Raw genomic sequence first — 22,045 nt, 5'->3', positions numbered from 1 at the left:
GAAAAGAACATGAGAAATACAGATTCGATGCCAGACAGGATGGGTCGCATCCGCCAACCCTGAACCAAAATTCCATACTCTTTGGAATAAACAACGTGGTTAAAAAGTGAAGTCAGGGTATAAAATCTCTCTTTTATTCACAGCATTGCTAATTCAGAAGCATTCACAGTTTTCCTCTGGAATCTTCCTGTTTGCCTCCCAGCGGCCCACGTGGCCGGACGGTCACGCTCTGCAGACGGCGGGCTCTGATGGCGCTGGAGGCCAGCCGCGATGGTGGCCCCGGCTGGTCCAGCTGGTGCCAGCGGCGCGGGGGTCCCGGCCGGTCCAGCTGGTGCCAGCGGCGCGGGGGTCCCGGCCGGTCCAGCTGGTGCCAGCGGCGCGGGGGTCCCGGCCGGTCCAGCTGGTGCCAGCGGCGATGGTGGCCCCGGCCGGTCCAGCTGGAGGCGCGGGGGTCCGGCCGGCCGCGGGCTCAGTAGGGCCGCCACACGGCCTCCTCCAGGCGCGCGGCGGGCATGGTGGGCGAGTTGCTGTGGCTGCCCTCGGCCTCGCCCGCGTCGCTGGGCGTGGGCAGGCTGGGGTTGAGCAGCGCGGCGCCCGTGGACGCGTTGGTGCAGGGCGGCAGGATGCGCGGCGGCGAGCGCTCGCCCACCATGGAGAACTGGTAGGAGCCGGCCGACGCGCCGTAGTACAGGTGGTAGGAGGGCGAGCCCGCCTGGAAGGGGCCGCCCTGCGCCTGCGAGGAGCCGGGGTACGGCGGCGGCAGGTACGTGTGGTAGCGCGTGGCCGAGCCCATGGCCGACATGCCGATGCCGATGCCCGAGGTGACGGGCGTCGGGGAGTAGGTGAAGGCGCCCGGGTAGTGCATGCGCGGGTCCGAGATGGAGGGCAGCGCCGGGAACTGGCGCGGGTCTCCGAAGGCCGTCAGCTCGGGGGCCGCTGCGGGGCAGGAAAGCATCGCATGGTGAGAGGGGAGCTCAGGGGGCCCTCGCCCTCGCTGCCAGCCCACCCGCAGGACCATTACCCAGAATGCCACTGCCCAGGGAGGTGGGAGACTACCCAGAATGCCACTGCCCAGGGAGGTGGGAGACTACCCAGAATGCCGCTGCCCAGGATGGGGGACTACCCAAAATGCTGCTGTCGTCCAGGGTGAGGAGGGACTACCCAGAATGCTACTGCCCAGGGAGGTAGGGGACCTCCCAGAATGCTACTGCCCAGGGTGATGGGGGACTACCCAGAAAGCCACTGCCCAGGGAGGTAGGGGACCTCCCAGAATACCGCTGTCCAGGGTGATGGGAGACTACCCAGAATGCTGCTGTCCAGGGAGGTGGGGACCTCCCAGAATGCCGCTGTCCAGGGTGATGGGGGACTACCCAGAATGCTACTGCCCAGGGAGGTGGGGGACTATCCAGAATGCCGCTGCCCAGGGAGGTGGGGGACTACCCAGAATGCCGCTGTCCAGGGAGGTGGAGACCTCCCAGAATGCCGCTGTCCAGGGTGATGGGGGACTACCCAGAATGCTACTGCCCGGGAAGTCGGAGGATAACCCAGAATGCTGCTGCGGGGGCAGGTGGGACACCAGGTAGAATACTATCGCCAAGGAATTGAGGACCTCCCAGAATGCTGCTGCTCAGGCAGCTGGGAGACTACCCAGAATGCTGCTGCCCAGGCAGCTGAAAAATGACCCAGAATGCTGCTGCTCTGGGAGATCGGACTTCCCAGAATGCTACTGCCCAGGAAGCTAGGAGAGTACCCAGAATGCTGCTGCCCAGGGAGATAGTATGATAATATACAGTAAAAGAAGAAAATATATGCTACCAAGTAATATAATATGCTAATATAATATGCTATCAAGTAGTATAACAATAGAGATATAATATAGGCACAACGTGTAGAGTATAGACATAATACCGGGTGTGTGTAGTACAGACAGAATAACTGGCATAATCCCGGGCGGGCCAACTACAGCCCAGGGGTCCAATCCAGCCATGCCATGTTCGTGTCCCACAAGCTAAGAAGGAGTGTTATTACATTTTTAAGTGGTTGGAAAAAAAGTCCAAAGAAGGCTGTTTCCTGGAACGGAATTTATGTGAGATTCAAATTTCAGGGTCAGTGCATAAAGTTTTATCGGCATCAGCCTCATTCCTTATGCGTTGTCTCTGCCTGCTTTTGAGCTACCTCTGCAGAGCTGAGGGTCATGACTTAGACCGCAGGGACCTGAAATACTAAAATATTTAGTTTCCGGCTCTTTACAGAAAAAAGTTAGCCAATCTCCTAGATAATCAATATACTAATGCACCAATATTAATATAAATTTAGTCTCTGACATTACTATAAGTATAATTGATAACACAATGTAACACTATATAGTAATTAGAAATATAATGGATGCATTAATAAATTCATATTAATAGACTATTTCATGATAAATATGATATAATATCATAACAATACTAACGTATAATAACATTACAATTCATTAGACATAGTATTTAGGTTGAATCATAGGAAATTGCCATTTTGCTGGGCCTCAAACAGTTCAAAATTGGCAACTTCCTGTGAGTCAATGCATGCATACCATAGGAGTGACTGGAGTGAATACAGTGCCACCGTTCTCCCCACATGGACCTCAGACTCGTCCCACACTCTCAGAAAGGGTTCAGCCCGGTCTCACCTGCCGCTCACTGTCACGCGCTCCGAGGGTTTGTTACCACGCGTGGCTGCAGGGCCTTGATTTAGCGACTGCATTTCCCCCATGTTGACATTTTACCGGGAATGGCAGAGCTTTGTCTATAAAATTCATCTTGCAAGAATTATGCCTTCCCGTTTCAGGGACTGGCTCCGACTGCCCTTCATGGCATCCCTCCCTCTGCATTCTGTCACCCACAGGCGGCCCTGGGAGCTACTGGAGGCCTGGGTGCCAGGAAGGGTTCCCTGTGTCAGAACTTCTCAAAAGTGGCACTATGGCTCTCTCTCCGGCCAGACCGTTCTCTGTGGGGATGTGAAGGGCTGTCCCGAGCCTGCCTAGTAGGATGTCTGGCAGCATCCTTGGCCTTTGCCCACCCGACGCCAGCTGTGTCCCCACTCCCAGAACTGTGACAACCAGCATCTCCAGAAACTGTCCATGTCCCGGGGGTAGGGGTGAGGGGCAACTCCCCACTCCCCTCTGAGAACCAACACTGTATATTCCGGATGGTGCCCTGGGGTAGTCTCTCTCTCTCAGAATTATTCACGAAATGACAAGGCCAGACGACAGTCTTTACGTTAGCAAACCCCGAAGACAGCAACAAACCAGCAGAAGCCCGAATGAAATGTTTTAAAATGTGTAAGCCCTCAAACCAGCACACAGAATGACTCCAAGCTCAGGACGGCAGGTGGCCTGTGCCCTCTTGTGTCCAGGCCGATAGAGAACGTGAAGGAGCAAAGCTGGCTCTCGGAGGAGAGCTCGGGGGGGCGGGGGGAGAGGGGTTAATCTGTTTGTGGACAGCCTGGGCCCTGGGTCAACTTCCTCATATTTCGAGCCTATTATTCCAGCAGGGAGAGCTAGTGCCTTCCCCGCTCTCACCTCTCTCTCTCTCTCTCTCTCTCTCTCTCTCTCTCTCTCTCTCTCGCTTTCCCTCCTCCCTCCTCCCACCCTCTAGTGGTTTTTTTTTTTTATTGCTCTAACACATTTTTAGCAAGTGACCTCCTCTGTAAATCTGGGGTGAATGTGAAGAGGGGCCGTACTCCTCATCAGAGAGGACACTGAAGTTTCTAGAAGCAAGCGAGATGTGCGCGAATCTCTGTGCTGATGGGGAAAGCAGGAGTCTGACTTTCAAACCAACACCCCTGTCAATCTTTCCTGAGCGAGTCAGACGTGTGGGCAGGAAAACGCCTTAACGGACAGCGCTCCGGGCCGCCCTTGGCGCCTCCAGCTGGTCCCCGGGCCAGGCCACGCCTCATTCCCCAGGGCTTGTCCGGCCGCGCACTCACCGGGCCATCTGTGAGCAAGCTGGGTGCCACTTGTTTTTGCTCCCGGGGAGCTGTGACACGTTCAAGGGTTAACAGGAAGCTTGACTCCATCTTTCCAGTAAGATTTATGGGGTCCGGGGAGAAGCCGGGGCAGGAGGAAAGCATGAAGCCCATAGGATCCATTTGTTTTCATCTGATGCAATCCTCCTCCGGACACAGACACAGGAGCCGCCCACTCCTCCTCTGGCTTCATCTGCCCTGAGACCAAGGTGAGCCCACTGGGGAGTGGATGAAAAGGTCACCCTGGGGCACGCTGGTCAGTCTGTTCCAACGGCTGCCTGGCAACCGCTGATGGCACCCAGTTACTGGAACCCCAAGTGAGCCGGGGGCTTGTCACGGACGCAGGAATGGAATGATGCTGTGGCCTCAGCCGTCAGGGAAAATGGGGTCTCCCTTGTGGGCAGAATATCTGAACGATCTTAAATACTGCCGTGGAGTCTCTTCCTGTCCGCATAATAACAGCGTCACACTACAGATGACCGTTCAATTGGTCAAATTATCCCTTTTACAATGTTTTGGTAATAAAACAACTTGGGCCCTAGCCGGTGTGGCTCTGGATAGAGCGTCGGCCTGCAGACCGAAGGGTCCGGGTTTGATGCCGGTCAAGGGCACGTACCTTGGTTGCAGGCTCCTCCCCGGCCAGGGCCCTGGTTGGGGCTCGTGCAGGAGGCAACCAATCGATGTGTTTCTCTCACATCGATGTTTCTCTCTGTCTTTCTCTCTCTCTTCCATTCTCTCTAAAATCAATGGAAAAATATCCTTAGGTGAGGATTAAAAAATACAAATTAAAAAATCCCAACATCTTGGGCCCTTTAGATATGCTCAGATTCAAATGATCTATTCAAATATTTGTTTTCATTTTGATGTCCAGTTTGATCCCCCCTCCCAGGCCTCACCAGTTACACCCCTGGGGGCGGGGGGCAGCTCATTTGCCCTCTGGCTGGCCTGGTGCCCCTAGTCAACTCCAGCGTGGGCGGAGGGGCAGACCCTGTGAGCACAGGGGCTTTGAAGGAGCAGGAAATCTGGGGATTAGGAGGGGCAGGTATTTTCGTTGGAAATGTTGCCCCACCGATGGGGCTAAAGATTTGCCGTGACAGCTCAAGTCCTCATCCTGCAGTTTGCCGGGATGAAAGCGGCCCCCCGCCAGGCCCCGCCCCCTGTCCCCACAGGATTAAACAGCCTGAGCAGATAATGGCTGCCTTGAAAGGCGCTTTCTCATGACTCAGAAAAATGCATGCCGTCTGTCGCCCGGGTTGGCAGCTAAACATTAACTTCTTTTAAAAAAAGCAGAAGGAAAAGAAGCAAAGAAAACCTCCGGATGACAACTCTTTTCAGACAAGGTGTGGAGTCTGTCTGCAAAGGAGAGAGAGAGACAGACAGAGCGCAAGTCCCCGCAGAAGGCAGCCCAGGTGGGGCTGGGGCTGGGGCTGGGGCTGGGGGGCAGGACAGCGCGGGGCTGGGGCGGGGTCAAAGGGAAAGGCAGCCAGGGCAGGGCTGGGCTCTAAAGCTGGGGCCCCCGGCACAGGACCACACTTTCAGGCCGGACTCAGCCCTGTTCGAGGGGGAGATCTGCTAGTGAAAAGCATCTCCCTCGCTGTTCTCTGCGATTCTCGCTGGTCCTCCCTCCACGTCAGCAAAGGGCCCTCCGGGTGCAGAAATGGGACCTGGTTTGTACCCACTTCACACCCTCATGCCATGACGCATCCTTCCACTCGGTGGGTGACTGAAGCTGGGTTTGGGGGTGCTCATTTTTTTTTTTAAATCACCGTTATGTTTGATCACGGTCAGTTGGAGCACTTGGCCCCTACGGTTCTTGGACTGTAAGGTGCTGACCAAGTCAAAAGACGTAATGAATGCCAAGGACAACCCCAAACAGGGCCTTTCCCAGGAAAGCAAGGATTGTTCCGGAAGCAGGCCCCAGCCAGCCCGCAGGCAGAGCAGCGCCGCCGAGAAGAATCGGTGAGACGTGACAAGGGCCTCGGGAACAGCACGCCGAGCCGACGTCCTCATGCCCGCGCCACTTCCTCACCGCCGAGCCCGCGGGGGCCAGGAAGACGCTGGCACCCAGGGCCGGAACCGGGTGAAAACTGGACCGCTCGGTGGCTTTCCGACGGCACGCCAGCTCCCAAGGAACGCGGAGGCCCTGTTCTCAACTGGGGGTGGTGTGTGGGCACCCGGCAATGGCTGGGGGCACTCTGTGGTTGTCCTGACGGAGAAGGGGGTGCTGCTGGAGCCCAGAGGCCCGGGATGCTGCTAGGCACCTGCATTCCCAGACAGCCCCCCAACAAAGAGCGACCTGGCCCCCGATGCCATCGGCGCCCCTGTTGAGAAGCTCTGAGAAGCAGCTAAAGCACCTGGTGAATCCCAAGCAATCCCAACTGTCTGGACAGCACGGCACCGGACCACCGCGGAGACGCTAGACACGCAGCCTTTGCCCTTTGCCTGCCCCTCGCCGGCTGCCACCTGCTCCCGGGGACACAGAGCCACACAGCCACCGGCCCCAGGAGGGAAGTGCGTGCGGCCTCCCGAGGCCGAGTTCCCGAAGCCACCGTCACGGCTCCGTCCGGCTCCCATTTCACAGCCCCGTGGAGGCTTTCATCTTTGGCGTTCAGGAAAGGGATATTTCTCTGCGGCCCCCATGTCCCTGCCCACGAGCAAAGGTGAGCGCCCAGCCCAGAGGCCTCGCAGGTGAACTGACTGATGGTCAATGAGCTCGTGTTCACGGCATCTATGCGAACCATGCCACCCGAGCTTCCCACGGGCCTCCCACCTGGTCTGAGCAGCTCTTAGTGGAAATGTCTCCCTGGGGGTGTCTGCACTTGCTTCCCATCCCACAGGGACCCCAGGGTGCTGGTCACGTGACCCACAAAAGCTGGTCACGTGACCCACCCCAGCTGCATTCTACAGGCTGACTTCTTCCTTCTATAGCAGTGGTCAGCAAACTGCGGCTCGCAAGCCACATGCAGCTCTTTGGCCCCTTGAGTGTGGCTCTTCCACAAAATGCCATGGCCTGGGCGAGTCTATTTTGAAGAAGTGGCGTTAGAAGAAGTTTAAGTTTAAAAAATTTGGCTCTCCAAAGAAATTTCAATCGTTGTCCTGTTGATATTGGGCTCTGTTGACTAATGAGTTTGCCGACCACTGTTCTATAGCAGGCGTCCTCAAACCACGGCCCGCGGGCCACATGCGGCCCGCCGAGGACATGGATCCGGCCCGCCGGGTGCCACTGCCTGTCCTGCTTAGCAGCCGACGCGTCCCGGGCCCGCAGTGCGCATAGGAATTTGTTCATAGTTTTTTTTTTTTTAAACTATAGTCCGGCCCTCCCACGGTCTGAGGGACAGTGACCTGGCCCCCTGTTTAAAAAGTTTGAGGACCCCTGCTCTATAGTATTATTCACCCGTCAGCTGCCACCTCGACTTGTGCAACGTGGGCCACCCCCACAGGCCCCGGGTGTCCACGTCTTCAGGCCACCTCTGCTGCTGGTCCCGGCCTCTGCCTCTGGGAGTCAAGGCAGGTCAGTGCCTGGCCGCGGGACCTAGAGCTGGGCAGGCCTGTCTTTAAACCACATCTCAGCCCATTTAAAGGGACTGCCACCCCCTCCACGCATCTCCTCTGGTCCTGCACCTCCCCCCGCCCCCAGCTCGCTTCCAGCGTGTGTCTCCAGACAGCTTACTTGAGAGCCGGCTGGAAATCTCTGCGGAGAGGGTCGTCATGCCGCTGGCCCGGCCCGGCGAGATGGGCGTCGCTGGGTGCACGGAGGGAGAGGCGATCGATCCCAGGTACTGGTAGGACTGGTCGTAGGACCAGGGTGGGGAGGGCTGGATCTGCCTGGTGTCTGCGGAGAACCAGGAGGTCAGTGACAAATAGAGTGGGAGGGATTAAAAAAAAAGTCTTTTAATAAGAAACCAGTTCCCTTTGTTTCAATATGTCACACATGCGTGGCCTGTGTGCCAGTGTCCAGTAAGCTTACTTAAGTCCAAGTATTTGCTTTTGTTTGGCCCTTTCTCCCCCCAAAAATACTGACATGTGGTTTATGTTTGGTTCTTGAAGATTACCCTCTGATAACTGTCCCTTCACACGTTTCATTTCATCACTAGAGGCCCAGTGCACGAATTCGTGCACCAGTGGGGTCCCTCGGCCTGGCCTGAGGGGATCAGGCCGAAACCGGCTCTCCGATATCCCCGAGGGGTCCCGGATTGTGAGAGGGTGGTTCTAGGGTGACGCACCCTGGAATCGGGCTCCCTTCTCTCTGGTTCCAGGTGTGTTACCCGAGAACCGCAGCTGCCAAGTCACTGCAGCTCGGCAGCTCCTGCGTTGAGCATCTGCCCCCTGGTGGTCAGTGCACATCATAGCTACCGGTCGGACGGTCGAGTGGTTGGACGGTTGCTTACATTCTTATATATATAGATGGGAATAACGACGAGAAGCTTTCCCGGTGGAATGTTTTTTTGTTTTTTTTAATATATTTTTATTGGTTCCAGAGAGGAAGAGAGAGGGAGGGAGAGATAGAAACATCAGTGATGAGAGAGACTCATTGATCGGCTGCCTCCTGCACGCCCGCCCACTGGAGATTGAGCACACAACCTGGGCATGTGCCCTGACTGGGAATCGAACGTGACCACCTGGTTCACAGGTGGACGCTCAACCCCTGAGCCACATAGGCTGGGCCAGGTGGACTGTTAATGTTCAAACTGTCGAGCTGCACGTAGCGACTGTGCAGAAATTTCAGTGTCACCAATAATCACATGACCACCATCGGAAACGTTTCAGAGACTCAGTGACCACCTGCCTGTACTTAGAGAGCAAAAAAGAACGTAAAGTGTTTTGCTTTTCTTTTTGTACCTTTGGCAGAAAGAATCCACAGGGTTGGAAATGTTTTCTATTTAGGAGAATTTTCTGCCAAGGCCGATGGAAAAGCAGGCCTGGCTGGGCAGCTGGCCCTGTGGCCCGATGACGCTCGCAAACCCAGCCCCGCGAGCTGGCTCCGTCACCCGACACCGAGGGTCCTGCCTCTTCTCGGGCAGAGTGCTGGGCAGGAACTGTCTAGGTTGCCAGGAAAGAGGCCCAGGAAGGTGCCGAGACCAGAGTCGCCTTCAGAAGGGTTAGGTGAAAGGGTTTGGTAAACCGGACTCCAGCATTCCGAGGAGTCTGTTTTCAAAAGCATCATGCTGTTTGCAGATGGAAAGGAGGAGAAAAAACAACCCCTCTATTTTCAGGCAAAACATGTCAGAAACTTCAGGTTGGACACTGCCCCACCATCAAAGCCGGCTTTACGTCTCTTTAGGTCAAACACTAACGTTCTCTGTGTCCCGCCTTCTGTGGACAGAGGGCACGGCCACCTATCCCACCTGGGTCCCCCCCCAGCCAGGGCCCTCCACGCTGGGCGTCACTCCAGAGAGCAAGCTGCGTAGGGAAAGAGCAGGTGTGGGTGCTGTACGTGCCGCGACGGGGACACGCGTTACTCCCCCTGGTGAGGCACATCCCATCTGCTCCCCAGGGGCTCCACAGTTCCCGGGAAGGGGCCTCTCTGCTCAGCTCTCCGGCGGTAGCGCACAGGCACCTGGAGCCCCCACCCCGGTCTTGCTTCTCATTCTTCTCCCAACAGCCCCACCCTCCCCTCAGACGGGTCCATTGCTTTCTATCTTTTTTTTAAAATTTTTTATCCTCACCCAAGGATATTTTTCCATTGATTTTTAGAGACAGGGAAAGACAGCAAGAAACACTGATGTGAGAGAAACACATGGATTGGTTGCCTCCTACACGGGCTCTGACCAGGGCCCGGGCCGGGGAGGAGCCTGCGTCTGAGATACATGAACTTGACTGGAATGGAACCCGGGACCCTTCATTCTGCAGGCCGACGCTCTATCCACTGAGCCACACCGGCCAGGGCATCTTTTCTTTTCTTAGATAACCGAATGATTAAGTTTGAACAACCTGGGCAGATATCTTAACTGAGGATCTTTGAGTCTAATTGTCAAGTCAGGTTTCCAGGGGAGGCTGAATTTCAGAGCATGTGAGGAGCTGCGAGGCCGGAGCGAGACCCGCCTGAAGCTCAGGGGAAAGCACCCGGGACACCAGAGTGAGAAATGTCGGACCATCTCGCAGCTCACAGCGTTTCCACCCACGGAACGCCACCGGCTGCTCCAGGTTCCCGCGGCATTGCAAGCATTCTGCTCCAAGGGGGGAAAGGCGCCCTCCGCTCTCCTGTGAGATGGGCCCGTGTCCTCGCCCGTGTCCTCGCCACGCACACCCGCCCAGCGAACCGGCGGCACTCGGCTCTCTGGATCGCTCAGGAAGCGAACAAAGGCGTTTTGTAAGCGTCACTCAGCCCCAGGCTGTGGATTGCGGCGCAGGCCCGGCCGGCGCAGACAGCGCACGCCCTCCGTGTCTGCAGCCGCAGTCAGCACACGGATTAAGCCGGGGTTCGTGCTCCGTCATGTTTTACTGGAGCGGGAGCGGCGTGCGAGGCTCTTCTGAACTCGTAATTAAGCCGTGCGAGCCTGCCCCGTGTTTCCCAGCCTCCGAACACTATGCTTTGGGGAAAACCATCTTGATGATTAAAGTCTGCGTTCTATGATTTTTCTGAACACAGGGTTTCAGAGTCAACGTCTTCTCCCTGCACACCCCAACGCAGCGCCCCCGCGTCGGAGGGGAGACAGCACTGAGCACCCACGGGACCCCACCCGGGATCAGTGTCCGCCCCTGTGGCCCTGGCTTCGGCCTCACGGCCCGGGTGGGCCAGAAGGTGGTGGTGGCAAGCCACTCACATCCCATGTGGGTGTTTCCTTCTTCTACGTTATTGTTAACAGAAAGCCAAAGCCAAAATGAGAACGGAAGACGAAGGGCCGAGAATACGGGGAATATGCGTTTATAACTCAGGTTCCCTTCCTGCTTGGGCGGGGCCAACACCAACGCACGAACGCGGGTGTAGACGTGGCAGTCGGTGCTGTGGGCCGCCCCGAGCCCTGAGTGAGCGTCGGGAGAAGTGCCTGTGTGGTGACCCCGGGTCACCTGCTCACACATTCTTTATTTTTTAAGAATATATTTTTATCGACTCCCGAGAGGAAGGGAGAGGGAGAGAGAGAGAAACAGCCATGATGACAGAGAATCATTAATCGGCTGCCTCCTGCACGCCCCCTACTGGGGATGGAGCCCGCAACCCGGGCACGTGCCCGGACTGGGAATGGAACCGTGACCTCCTGGTTCACAGGTCAACGCTCAACCACTGAGCCACATGGCCGGGCATCACTTTCTTACTCTCGCCTGTGCCAGGAGGTGACCTCCGAGCACTGCCCAAGGATTCTCCCCCACACGGGACCCGTGCAGCCGCTGCTTAACCCGCTTGTTACACAGAGTTAGGGGAGGAGCGGGTGGAGGTGTGGTGAGCAGGGCGCCGTGATCATCACCGTGAGCGCCCTGGGAAGCGGAAGGAGGCAGGGGGAGACGGGGCTCCCAGGAGAGAAGCCCCAGGCTGAGGGAGAGGGCCTCTGTCAGTCATTCTCCGAGAGCAGCGCTGCCTGTTCCCGAGGGACCCCCGCGCAGAAGACCACCCGTCAGCTGGACCAAAGTGCACTGAAGATTTTCTCTGTGCTGGCCACGTGCTCACTCACTAGGGACAGCTTAGTAAACAAGACCTATAGGGTCCCTGTCCCACTGGAGCTCAGAGACAGATCTTAGTGACAAAGCCAGGACCGTCGGATGCTTGGAAAGGCTGCTTCCTATTGCATTAGTCCATCCTGCTGAGAGTTGCTTCATTCATTCATTCATTCATTCATTCATTCATTCATTCATTCCTAGGGTCATGAAGTGATTCACTTCCTCATTCCTTCATGTTGCCAACAAACATTTTGCTCCACTAGGGGTGCTGACCTGGGGACTCCGTAGTGAATGGACACAGTCCCTGCCTCCAGGAGAGGTGGCTGGTGGGGGACCTGCAGGCTGTACCCAGGAGAACGGCCGGATTATCTGCTTCATCCGGACTTGCAAACAGCTATTTCCACATCAGAGATAAGAACCCCAGCGGTATTTACTGCATGGGCAAGGTCTTCTCCCGAGAGGAGCAAATTAAGGAAAGCATCTAGTTTAAGCCACAGATTGAGCCCGGCCTTCACCATACACCAGTTATGACCTTGGGAGGGTCACCTGTTTCTCTGACACACAGTCCTCCTACTTCCAGGGGTGACAGTGAGATAAGCGAGATGAGGCATAGTAAACGCACAGAGCGTCTAATTCTTGAGTGTGTCACTGCAGAGGAAAGGGAACCGAGGCCCAGGGACTTGGCTGATGTGTGTGCGTCAGGCCACACCCCACTCCGGGACGAGGCTCAGGTCGCACTAACTGTTCACCGATGGAGACTCTGGAGATGACGGTGAAGAGCCGGGAAAACGGGAGGCTCGGGGTGAGGATGGAGAAGGCGAGGATCCACGTTCCCATGAAAAACCAGGGGACTTGGGAGTTTAAGGGTGAGTCTCCCGCATCTGCTTTTTCTGGGCACATGGTGTCGGTGCAGCCGCTTCACAGGCCTTTTGTGACGGGTTATTTTCAGCTTTTTGATGACCGAATAATGGGCAGAACAGGGCTCCCTCTCCACGCCATGATCCCTGCTCCCTCCCATTGGAAATGAGGTCATAAACGGGGCGGGGGGAGGGAGAGATAGGGGTAAGGTGGGGTGAGGCTAGTGGTGAGCTCAGAGGTACCCACGGCCCGCATCAGCAGGAAGGAACTAGAGGGCTTTAGCTGGGGATGCAACAACGTCACAAAGTCTCCAGCGCTAACAATGCACCTGCCCAATGGCTCTTGTCAACCGTCCTGCTGTCTCCTTGCTCAGCCCCGGTATGTGAAGAGCCGGGAGTCATCAGTCCCCTCTTCGCAATAAGAAAAAAGCTGAATCAAGTGATGACCCACGACTCTTTGTGGGCCTGTCAGAACGGAGGTCACAGGGCATGCTGCCACCCTGGCATCTCGAGAGGCAGGGCAATACCAAGCCACCGGAGGTCTGCCTCCTGGGGGCAGAGGTCGCCGGCCATCAACCGGGAGGGACACCTAAATGGTAATTCAGACAAATCGTCGGAGGCTGAGTGTAGTCGGGTGTGAGAGCGAGAAACTCCCGGGGGCTGTAGTCATGTGTGTGTGTGCGTGTGTGTGTGTGTGTGTGTATGTGTGAGCGTGCGCATGGGGAGTCCGTAGGGATGCTTCCTGGGTTTTTCATCCATGAATTCCCCAGGTTCTCATGGACCCAGCATAACAGTGGGTTGTAGCCCACAGAGCTACAAGACTATTTAAGGAAGAGTCAGTAGGAAGCCCAAGGACAACAAATTTGAAGCTTCTGACACCTCCAGCTCCAGCAAACATCAAACAGCCCAGCTCCTGGTGGCCCGAACAGTAAGTCTCACACGTAAGGCCTATGGACCCGATACATCATGTCCAGCTTTCCATTCAGGAATCATAAGGCCAGAAAAAAAACAGGCATCTGAACCAGACTCAGATATCACGTAGACTTTGGCATTACCAGACAGGGAGTTTAACTATGATTGACATGTTAAGGGCTCTAATAGAAAAAGATGGCAGCATGCAAGAAAATATGAATCGTGTAGGAAGAGAGATGAAAGGTACATTCTAGAAATGAAAAACACTGTGACAGAAATGAGAAATGCCTTTGGTGGGATCATCAGTAGCTGGACATGCTGAGGGAATTAATCAATGAGCTTGAAAATAATGTCACCAGAAACTTACCCACAGAAAGGTAAAGAGAATAAAGCGGGGCGTGGAAGGAGATCTATGAACGTGGGGACCATTGCAAAAGGTGTAACACGTGCAAAGTGGAACTAGCAGAAGGAAAAGAAAGAGAAAACAGAATGGAAGAAATATCTGAAGTATGATTGGCCGAGAATTTTATGAAATTAATGACAGACACCGAACCACAGATCCAGGAAGCTCACAGAACATCCAGCAAGCTAAGTTCCAAATAATCTACATGTAGGCCTAGTGTATTGAAGCTGCAGAAAACTTGAAGACAAAGAGAGAAGCTTGAAAGAAGCCAGAAGCGAGCGGGAAGGGGGCACATTACGGAGAGAGTAACGAGATGAGGGTTCCTGCAGACTTCTCTTCAGAAACCAGGAAGGCAAAAAGAGAGGCGGAAAGGATTTAAAGTGCCGAGAGACAAAAACCACCGACCTAAGCCACCAACCTAGAATTGTCTGTTCAGCAAAATAAACCTTCAAAGGTCCCGGAGAAATAAAGACATTCTCTGACAAACAAGAACGAAGACGATTCATCCAGCAGACATGTTAAAGGAAGTTCCTGAGGGGAAGAAATATAACAGGGGTCAGAAACTCAGATCGATGTAAAGGAAGAATAAACGAAGGTAAAAGAAAGTCTTATTTTCCTGTTCTTAATGGATCCACAAGATAATTTTCCGTGGAACATAATAGTGATAACGTATTGGGTAATTACAACAACAGAAGGCTCCGTGAAATGAACAACAGACATGGAAAGGAAGAAGCGGTGTCGTGTGGCTTTTAAGAGTTGTCATACGCCCTGACCGGTGTGGCTCAGTGGATAGAGTGTCGGCCTGTGGACTCAAGGGTCCCAGGTTCGATATCGGTCAAGGGCATGTACCTTGGTTGCGGGCACATCCCCAGTGGGAGGTGTGCAGGAGGCAGCTGATCAATGTTTCTCTCTCATCGATGTTTCTAACTCTCTACCCCTCTCCCTTTCTCTCTGTAAAAAATCAATAAAATGTATTTTTAAAAAAAGAGTTGTCATACATGTATTTTGCCACTCCAGGGCGACCACTGAAACATTTAAAAAGTATAACTGACATGCTAAGAGGGGAGATAAAATGAAATCACATGAGATGCTGTTAAAACCAGAGAACGCACAAAAAGAGGGGGAAGGAAATCAGGTGCAAGAAATAGAAAACAGCCTACAAGCATGGCGGGAGTTAGTGTGACTGTGTAAGCAATCTTTTTTTTTAAATATATTTTATTGATATTTTACAGAGAGGAAGGGAGAGGGATAGAGAGCTAGAAACATCGATGAGAGAGAAACATCGATCAGCTGCCTCCTGCACACCCCCCACTGGGGATGTGCCCGCAACCAAGGTACATGCCCTTGACCGGAATCGAACCCGGGACCCTTGAGTCCGCAGGCCGACGCTCTATCCACTGAGCCAAACCGGTTTCAGCTGTGTAAGCAATCTTAACCTTAACCACAAATGGCCTAAGTGACCAATGAAAGAAGAGAGATGGTCAGAGTGGGCGAAAAGGAAGACAACTATGTGTTGTCTACAGGGAGCCCCGTTTAAATGTAAAGACTCGGGCTGAGAGTCCAGGGGCGGGGAAGACAGGCCACGCTGACCCTAACCACCCGCAAGCCGGCGTAGCTACGTTCATGTTACATGAAACCGCCTTCAGAAGAAGGGACCATGTCGGGGATGAAGAGGGGAAATACATGAGGATGAAGGGGTCAATTCTTTAAGGAGACACAATCATCTTTAAAAGATAACGCACCTGACGACAGAGCGTGAAAAATCTGGAGGCGAGAACGTGTAGAACGACGAGGAGAAGTGGAAAAGCTCACACGGTGACAGAGGAAGCGCCCACACCCCTCTCGGTCACTGGCCGCCAAGCAGGCAGAAACGTCGGGCAGCGTGGACCCCAGCAGTCCTACCTACCAACTTGCTCTCACATTTACAGAACGTCCCACCCCACAGCAGCGGAGTGCACCTCTTCTCAAGCTCACGGGGGACCACTCACCACGACAGACCCCATCCTGGACCCCGAAACACACCGGAAGGAATGGACACGGTACACAGTGTGTTCTCAGGCCACATGGGGTGAAACGGAAAAATCAGCAATAGAAATACAGCCGGAAAACAGGCACGTAACCGATGCGTCCCCAACACACTTCTGAGTAACCCAGGAGTTAAAGACGAAGCCCGAAGCGAAGTTAAAACACACGTGGAACAAAACGAAAATCCAACTCATCAAAGCCTGCGGGAGGCAGGGAAAGCAGCGCTCAGAGGGAAATGGATAGCACTGGGTGCATGCAGTAGACGAGGAGAATGATCCAGAACCAATAACCTGAGCTTCTACCTTAAGAAACTGGACAAGAAAAGAGCAAAATAAGCCCAAAGCAAGTAGACGAGAAGAGATAATACACATTAGGGCAGAAACCACTGAAACAGAACGCTGCTGTCTGAAAAGCTTCAGCTGCTCTACTTTGTCCTAAAGCCCCCTCCAGGCCACAGGAGAGGGTGCCAGGGACCCTGATTCTGCGGAGAACGTCTCTATTGGCGAACGACCACTCTCCCAACCTGGGGCCCCAGCACCCCCTGAGCCGGGACACCCGCCACCCTCAGCCTGGGCCAGGGGTCTGTGGCTTGGACTTGGCTGTTACAGTGAGCAGGTCCTTTTTCTTTTTTTCTTTTAAATATGCATTTTTTTTTTTTAAATTATTGATTTCAGGGAGGAAGCGAGAGGGAGAGAGAGAGACAGAAACATCAATGAGAGAGAGTCATTGATCAGCCGCCTCCTGCACATCCCACACTGGGGATCGAGCCCAACCTGGGCATGTGCCCTGACCGGGACTTGAACTGTGACCTCCAGGTTCATAGGTCGATGCTCAACCCCTGAGCCACGCGGGCCGGGCTCTTTGGCTCTTGAGCTGGTATCTTTAAAACACCTCCGGTTGCCTTTCGGGGCAAACAAAGACCAGACAGTTATGTCTGCCACGGGGCCTTTGTGTCTGTTTTTGAAGGAGCCAAGCCTGGTTGGTGAACATATAAACCGTCAGGGCCGCCCTGAACTCCCCGCTCCCCTCCCCCACCCTCCTCCTCAGCTTGGAGTGGGCAGGGCCGCTCCCAGGGTGTCCTCCAGGGCCACCTCAGTCATGGGTAGCTGCTGTCATGCCCTCTTGGAGGCCTCGGGACGCACAGCAGGATGTGACTCAGGCCTCAGGGATGTGAGTCAGTCTCCGGGGCGATGTGTCAGGGCGAGCCCCAGGGGTGGCCGGCGTCTCCCGCCGGGACCCCTGGGAGGAACGGCAGCTCCCTGCAAACACGAGGGGCGGGGGGGGCCCGTGCCTCACTGCCACCTCAGGACGGTGTCAGATCAGCTTTGAGGCCCGGCGTCGGGTCGTTCTCCACCCTGAAAGCCCCACTGTTTTCCTGAAGCCCTGGTCCCCCCTCTGGCCCCGCAGCAAAAGTGCAGGCACCCGAGGGTGGGGGGCGGGGGCGCGCCAGGTAGCAGACGCCGGTTAGCACAGGCGCTCTATCAGCGCAGTCCCATGGTAACGTGAGTCAGTTCCCACCAGCTCCGAATCCTGGAAAAGGAGAGGTTGTGAAAGACTCTGGTATTTGCCAAGCGCTTGTCTCCGCTGGCTGCAGACAGCTGGGTTAGTCATGCACAGCCAGCCGGTGCATTCATTGTTCCGGCAATTACTCTGCAGGGAGGCATCCAGCGCCAAGCCGGGGCAGAGGCCTGCCCGGGGCGCCTGCCTTCAGAGGCCTCCGGGGGTGAGGGACCTGTCCTCACAGCCGCCCGCCGCCTGCCACAGGGACGGAGGAGGAACGGTGTGGTCACGGCGTCACTCCCTGCCTCTGGGACCCGAATTCCGCGTGGGCCCGGGAGGCTCCGTGGCTTTGCGGTCAGGTGCGCGGGTGGCTAGCATCGGGGCCGCCCCCGCCGGGGGCTCACCGCAGTCCCTGTCCTCTCCAGCCTCTCTCTCCTCGTCTCTAAAAATGGAAGCACCGGACTCACCTGCCCCACAGGTGTGAGCGCTAATTAGTGCTTGCCGAGCCGCTCCGAGAGCCCCAGATGAAAGGCGCCCATAAATGCAAAGCGCCCTCGCTCATTAGCTGTGCCAGACGGTTCCCAGGGGAACGGCCGCCCGCGCCACAGGCCTCCCCCCGCCGGGCCGGCTGAGCCGCATCTGCACAGACACACACTCTGCGCTCCGATCAGTGGGCGCTGGGGAGAGGCTGGGGAAGCCACGGCGGCTAGCGAGAAGGGGTTCCCTGCGGGCACGGTGTCCCGAGGCAGAGACGCGGCCTGCCGTTCGCAGGGTGGAGGGACATGCTCCAGGGGACAGAGGACCAGTGGTCTCTGCTCTGTCCTCCTGCAGACAAATGACGGCCCTGCACGTGGTTAAACACACCCCCCGCAGACACGTCTCCCGTAGACTCTGCACCTTCGCTTTCGCAAGGCCACCGGGTCTCCCGGGAACGGGGAACAGGCTGTGACACCGTCCCATCGGACGTGCAGGGGAGCATGTGGGAGCCCCCCACTCTGCTGGTGTGGGCCCCGAGCCCCCGAGGACTGGGGAACCCCGAGTCAGAGTTGCCCCTCGGGGAGCAGAAGGGCCTAGCAAGGGCACAGGAAGACAGGCCTGAGGTCTGCGAGGTTAGGACTGAGGCCGCCCGCCCCGCACGCACTGTGCGCAGAGGCAGGGACCACGGCGCCCTGAGACGCAGCTTCCCCACCTGCAAGGAGGCCCCTGGGGCTGAGCTGACCCTGAGCCCCTCACGGTTAGCGCAGTCCCGGCCCCTGGCGGGCCAGACTTCTCTGCGGCTTCAGAGACAGAGCCGCGTCCCCAGAGCCGAGCTGTGCCGCCCGGCAGGGATTTCCCACCCGCGGACAGCTCCCCGCGAGGAGGCGGGAGCCCTCCTTAGCCAGCGAGGTCCAGGTATACCGTGTCCCGGGGCCTCATCCGGGAAAGTGTGGTTTCTCCATCCAGGCGTGCGGCGTCCCGTCCTCCACGGCGAGGACCCGGCCGCCGGCCCCCCGGCCCCCCGGCCCCCCGGCCCCTCGGCCCCTCGGCCTCCTGGCACAAGGCAGCTGCCCTGTGGCCCCAGGGCCGGGCCGCACCGCGGGGCCAAGCAGGAAACCCGAAAACTGAGTCTGGCTCATCACGGGACCCGTGGATGGGGTCCCTCTTCCCTCTCTTCGTTTTTTGAAAATCGCTAAGTGACTTGGCTTTCCCACTGGAGGACAGAGTGAGGAAGGGGGGGCCCCACCGGTTCCTCCTCCGCGCAGGGCCCTGCGCCGGCTTTGGGTTCGCTAGAAAAATCGGACGTCTTTGGCTTGCGAGCCAGGGGTGCCGATGCCAGTGTCTGTGTCCTCCGACGCCCCCCTGCCCGGTCCCTCTGGACCTCCCACCCGAACGTGAGGGCCACGCAGGAGGCATCCATCACCTCGGTCTGCAGCCATCGCACACCCCGGAGCCGACCTTGGCGTGACCCCCTGGGGCTGCCCGGGTGAATCACAGGCCGCAAGGGCCGATGTGAAGCATGAAGGGGGCTTTGAAGAGGAGCGCCACACGAGCGTTTAAAGCTCATCCTGGTGCCCCAACAAAGCACCCCAACTAGTAAAGCCGCTTCACCCGGGGCACCCACTCCCACAGCGAGTGTCACCCCGACTCTGATCCACAAAGGCACAGGCAAACCTGCCGGAACCCTTTCAAACCCCGACACGGACATCGACTGAAGAACCACACACACTCACACACACTCACACACACTCACACTCACACACTCACACTCACACACACTCAAACACACTCACACACAAACACACACACTCACACACACACACTCACACACACACACTCACATACACACACTCAAACACACACACACACACACTCACACACACACTCTCACACACACACTCACACATACACTCAGACACACATTCACACACTCACGCACACACACACACTCACACACACATTCACACACTCACACTCACACACTCACACTCACACACACACTCACACTCATGCATACACTCACACACACTCATACCCACACACACACACACTCACACACACACACACAAACACATACACACACATACTCATGCACACAATCACACACACACTCACACCCACACTCACTCATGCACACACTCACACAGTCACACACACTCTTGGTAGGAAGCAGGCCACGGATGACCCAGCCCCACCGCTTCGTTACTGACTGAGGAGAAGCAACGGCGTTGCCGACACCACCTCCCCGCTTGGTGGACAGGTCACCCGGAAAGAGGACACGGCCCAGCGGAGGAGGCTCCCCCGGAGACGCGCTGCTTTCAAGGTCAAGGGAGGCTTTCTAGGGGCAGCAGGTGGCAGGGACCGGCCATGAGGGAGGCCCTGCTTTGTACACTAGGAGCACAGTTCGAGGTGGCAGATGACTTGAAACCCTTGCTCAGCCAGAGGGCTGACCGACGAGGACGGGACCCGCGGGACCTGCAGAAGCGAGAGACCAGTGACGCCCACGGAGGGTGTGCTGTGCCCGGGATGGCCCACAGCAGAGCACGATCCCCACGGTCAGCGGTGCCCTGGGGAGCCACCCCCCCCCCCGGGTGGGCAGCACGCGGCCTCAGTCGCCAGTCAAACCCGGAGGTCAGCCCCGAGGGGCGGCTTTCAGGGACGTCAGCGCAGCAGCCGGCTGGGCAGCAGACGTGAGAAACAGGCCCTGGGTGTGGGGGCGCCGCGGGGCCCTGGGAGCCAGGGTGGCTGGTGGCCTTTCGGGGCGGGGGGGGGGGGGGCACCAGCAGTCCCGGTGCCCGGAGCGCCCCGTCCCTGCGCCAGGGTTGGGGACGATGGCTTTCTCAGGGCCTGGCACCCCGCACGCCGGGCCCTGGGTGAACCGCAGGTGCAACCCCCGACACGTCCCTCCTGAGCTGACCGTTGGCTCTGCCACCTGGGAAGGGGCAGGCCGGCGCTTGCCTCCCGAGCTTCCCGGGCGTGAGTCACATGTAACCAGATAATGATGCAAATCGCTGTCAACACATCTAGGGTTTCACCCAGCCTCCCCTGGACGAGGGCGAGAGAGCCCCTCAGACGCCGGGCCAGCCGTCTCGGGCGGAGCCGGCGGCGGACAGCGAGGGGACCGCTGTCCCCAGGGCAGGCGGGGACAGGCCCCCTGGTCCTCGGTAAAGCGCCGTGTTTACAGGATGACGGAAGCCATTTCTCCCTCCATCTGGTGACCACAGGCTGACAAGATGAAAAGACCGGTCTAAACTTCAAGGGAGAACAGCAGTCACCAACCACCAAGCCCAGTGCCCCACGGACGGACGGACGGACGGACGGACGCTGGGGCGGGCACCTGGTCCTGCCCACAGGCCGCAACCCTGGGCCTGCGGGGCTCCCCGAGTCGTCCTCCCCATGGCGTCTCCGTCCCCCTGAAGGCAGCCCGCACAGCCCCAAGCCTCGAGCGCACGCCGGTGTCTGTCGCCGAGAACTCCTCACCCGTCAGGATGGGGGAGGAAGGGAGGTGGCTGTTTCCCGCCTCCTGCTCGGTGTTCTGGGGGTGCTCCTGGGGGCGGGGGTCAGGCTCCCGGAAACAGGGAAGTGGCCGGAGGTAACACTATCGCCCGGCCCCGCCCTCTGCCTAATGGCCTGAAACGGCCAAGCTGCTCGCGGTAAACGCTTTTATGGAAAGTGCCCTGCCCTCTCTGCTCATCAGTGGGAGCCACGCGGGAGCCGAGCTCGCGTGAGCCTGCGTCCTGGTGGGTCAGGCCCCAGCTGCCTGGTCCCACGCTCTGGCCCCAGGTGAGGCCCCGGCTGGGCTGGCCGGTGGGGGGATGCAGGGGTGGGGGGTGGGGATGAGAAGCAATTACCAGGCAGACCTCGGAGGCCCTGGGCCCTGGGGCACCGGCTGCTGACGAAAGGCTCCAGGCCCCCAGGCCCCGGTGCGTCTCCGCCGGGATCCCACCTCGCCCGCCTCGGGACCAGGCAGGCTTCAGGGCGATAACATCGGCTCCTGTCCTCGGCACCCCAGGGTCTCTGCTGTCTTCCGACAAGAACGTGCAAGTACCAACAAAAGCCCATTGTAACAGCTCCCCCTGCACGCCGCTCACTGGCTGAGGCTGCCGTGGTCTGCCCCGTGGACAACCCGCCAGAAGGCAGGGGAAGTCGGCGCTGGCTGCCCGCTCTGCAAGCACATCACCTTCCCGGCAGCAGGGACGTCCTGTTGCCTGTTTTTTTAAAAAACCCAACAAACCAGCAAACCAGTCTCAACAACACATGCAGGTCCCGT

General features: G+C 57.2%; 1 protein-coding gene across 3 annotated transcripts in view; it reads right to left on the bottom strand.

Annotated features, from left to right (window-relative positions):
• Positions 1-469: 469 nt before the first annotated feature.
• The window catches only part of RUNX1 (RUNX family transcription factor 1), a gene marked incomplete at both ends in the record, with an annotated part of 196,104 nt that continues 174,528 nt past the window's right edge, over positions 470-22,045 (bottom strand). For all 3 annotated transcript variants that reach the window (XM_080654833.1, XM_080654834.1, XM_080654835.1), the window contains 2 exons: positions 470-936; positions 7,679-7,840. In XM_080654833.1, coding sequence (XP_080510959.1) covers positions 470-936; positions 7,679-7,840 — 629 coding nt within the window. The remainder of the gene's footprint in view (positions 937-7,678; positions 7,841-22,045) is intronic.

Source organism: Plecotus auritus (genome assembly GCF_963455305.1).
Source record: "Plecotus auritus genome assembly, chromosome: 2".
Lineage (NCBI taxonomy): Eukaryota > Metazoa > Chordata > Mammalia > Chiroptera > Vespertilionidae > Plecotus > Plecotus auritus.
Note: the sequence above shows the minus strand (reverse complement) of the source record. Positions and strands in the feature narration are given on the sequence as shown.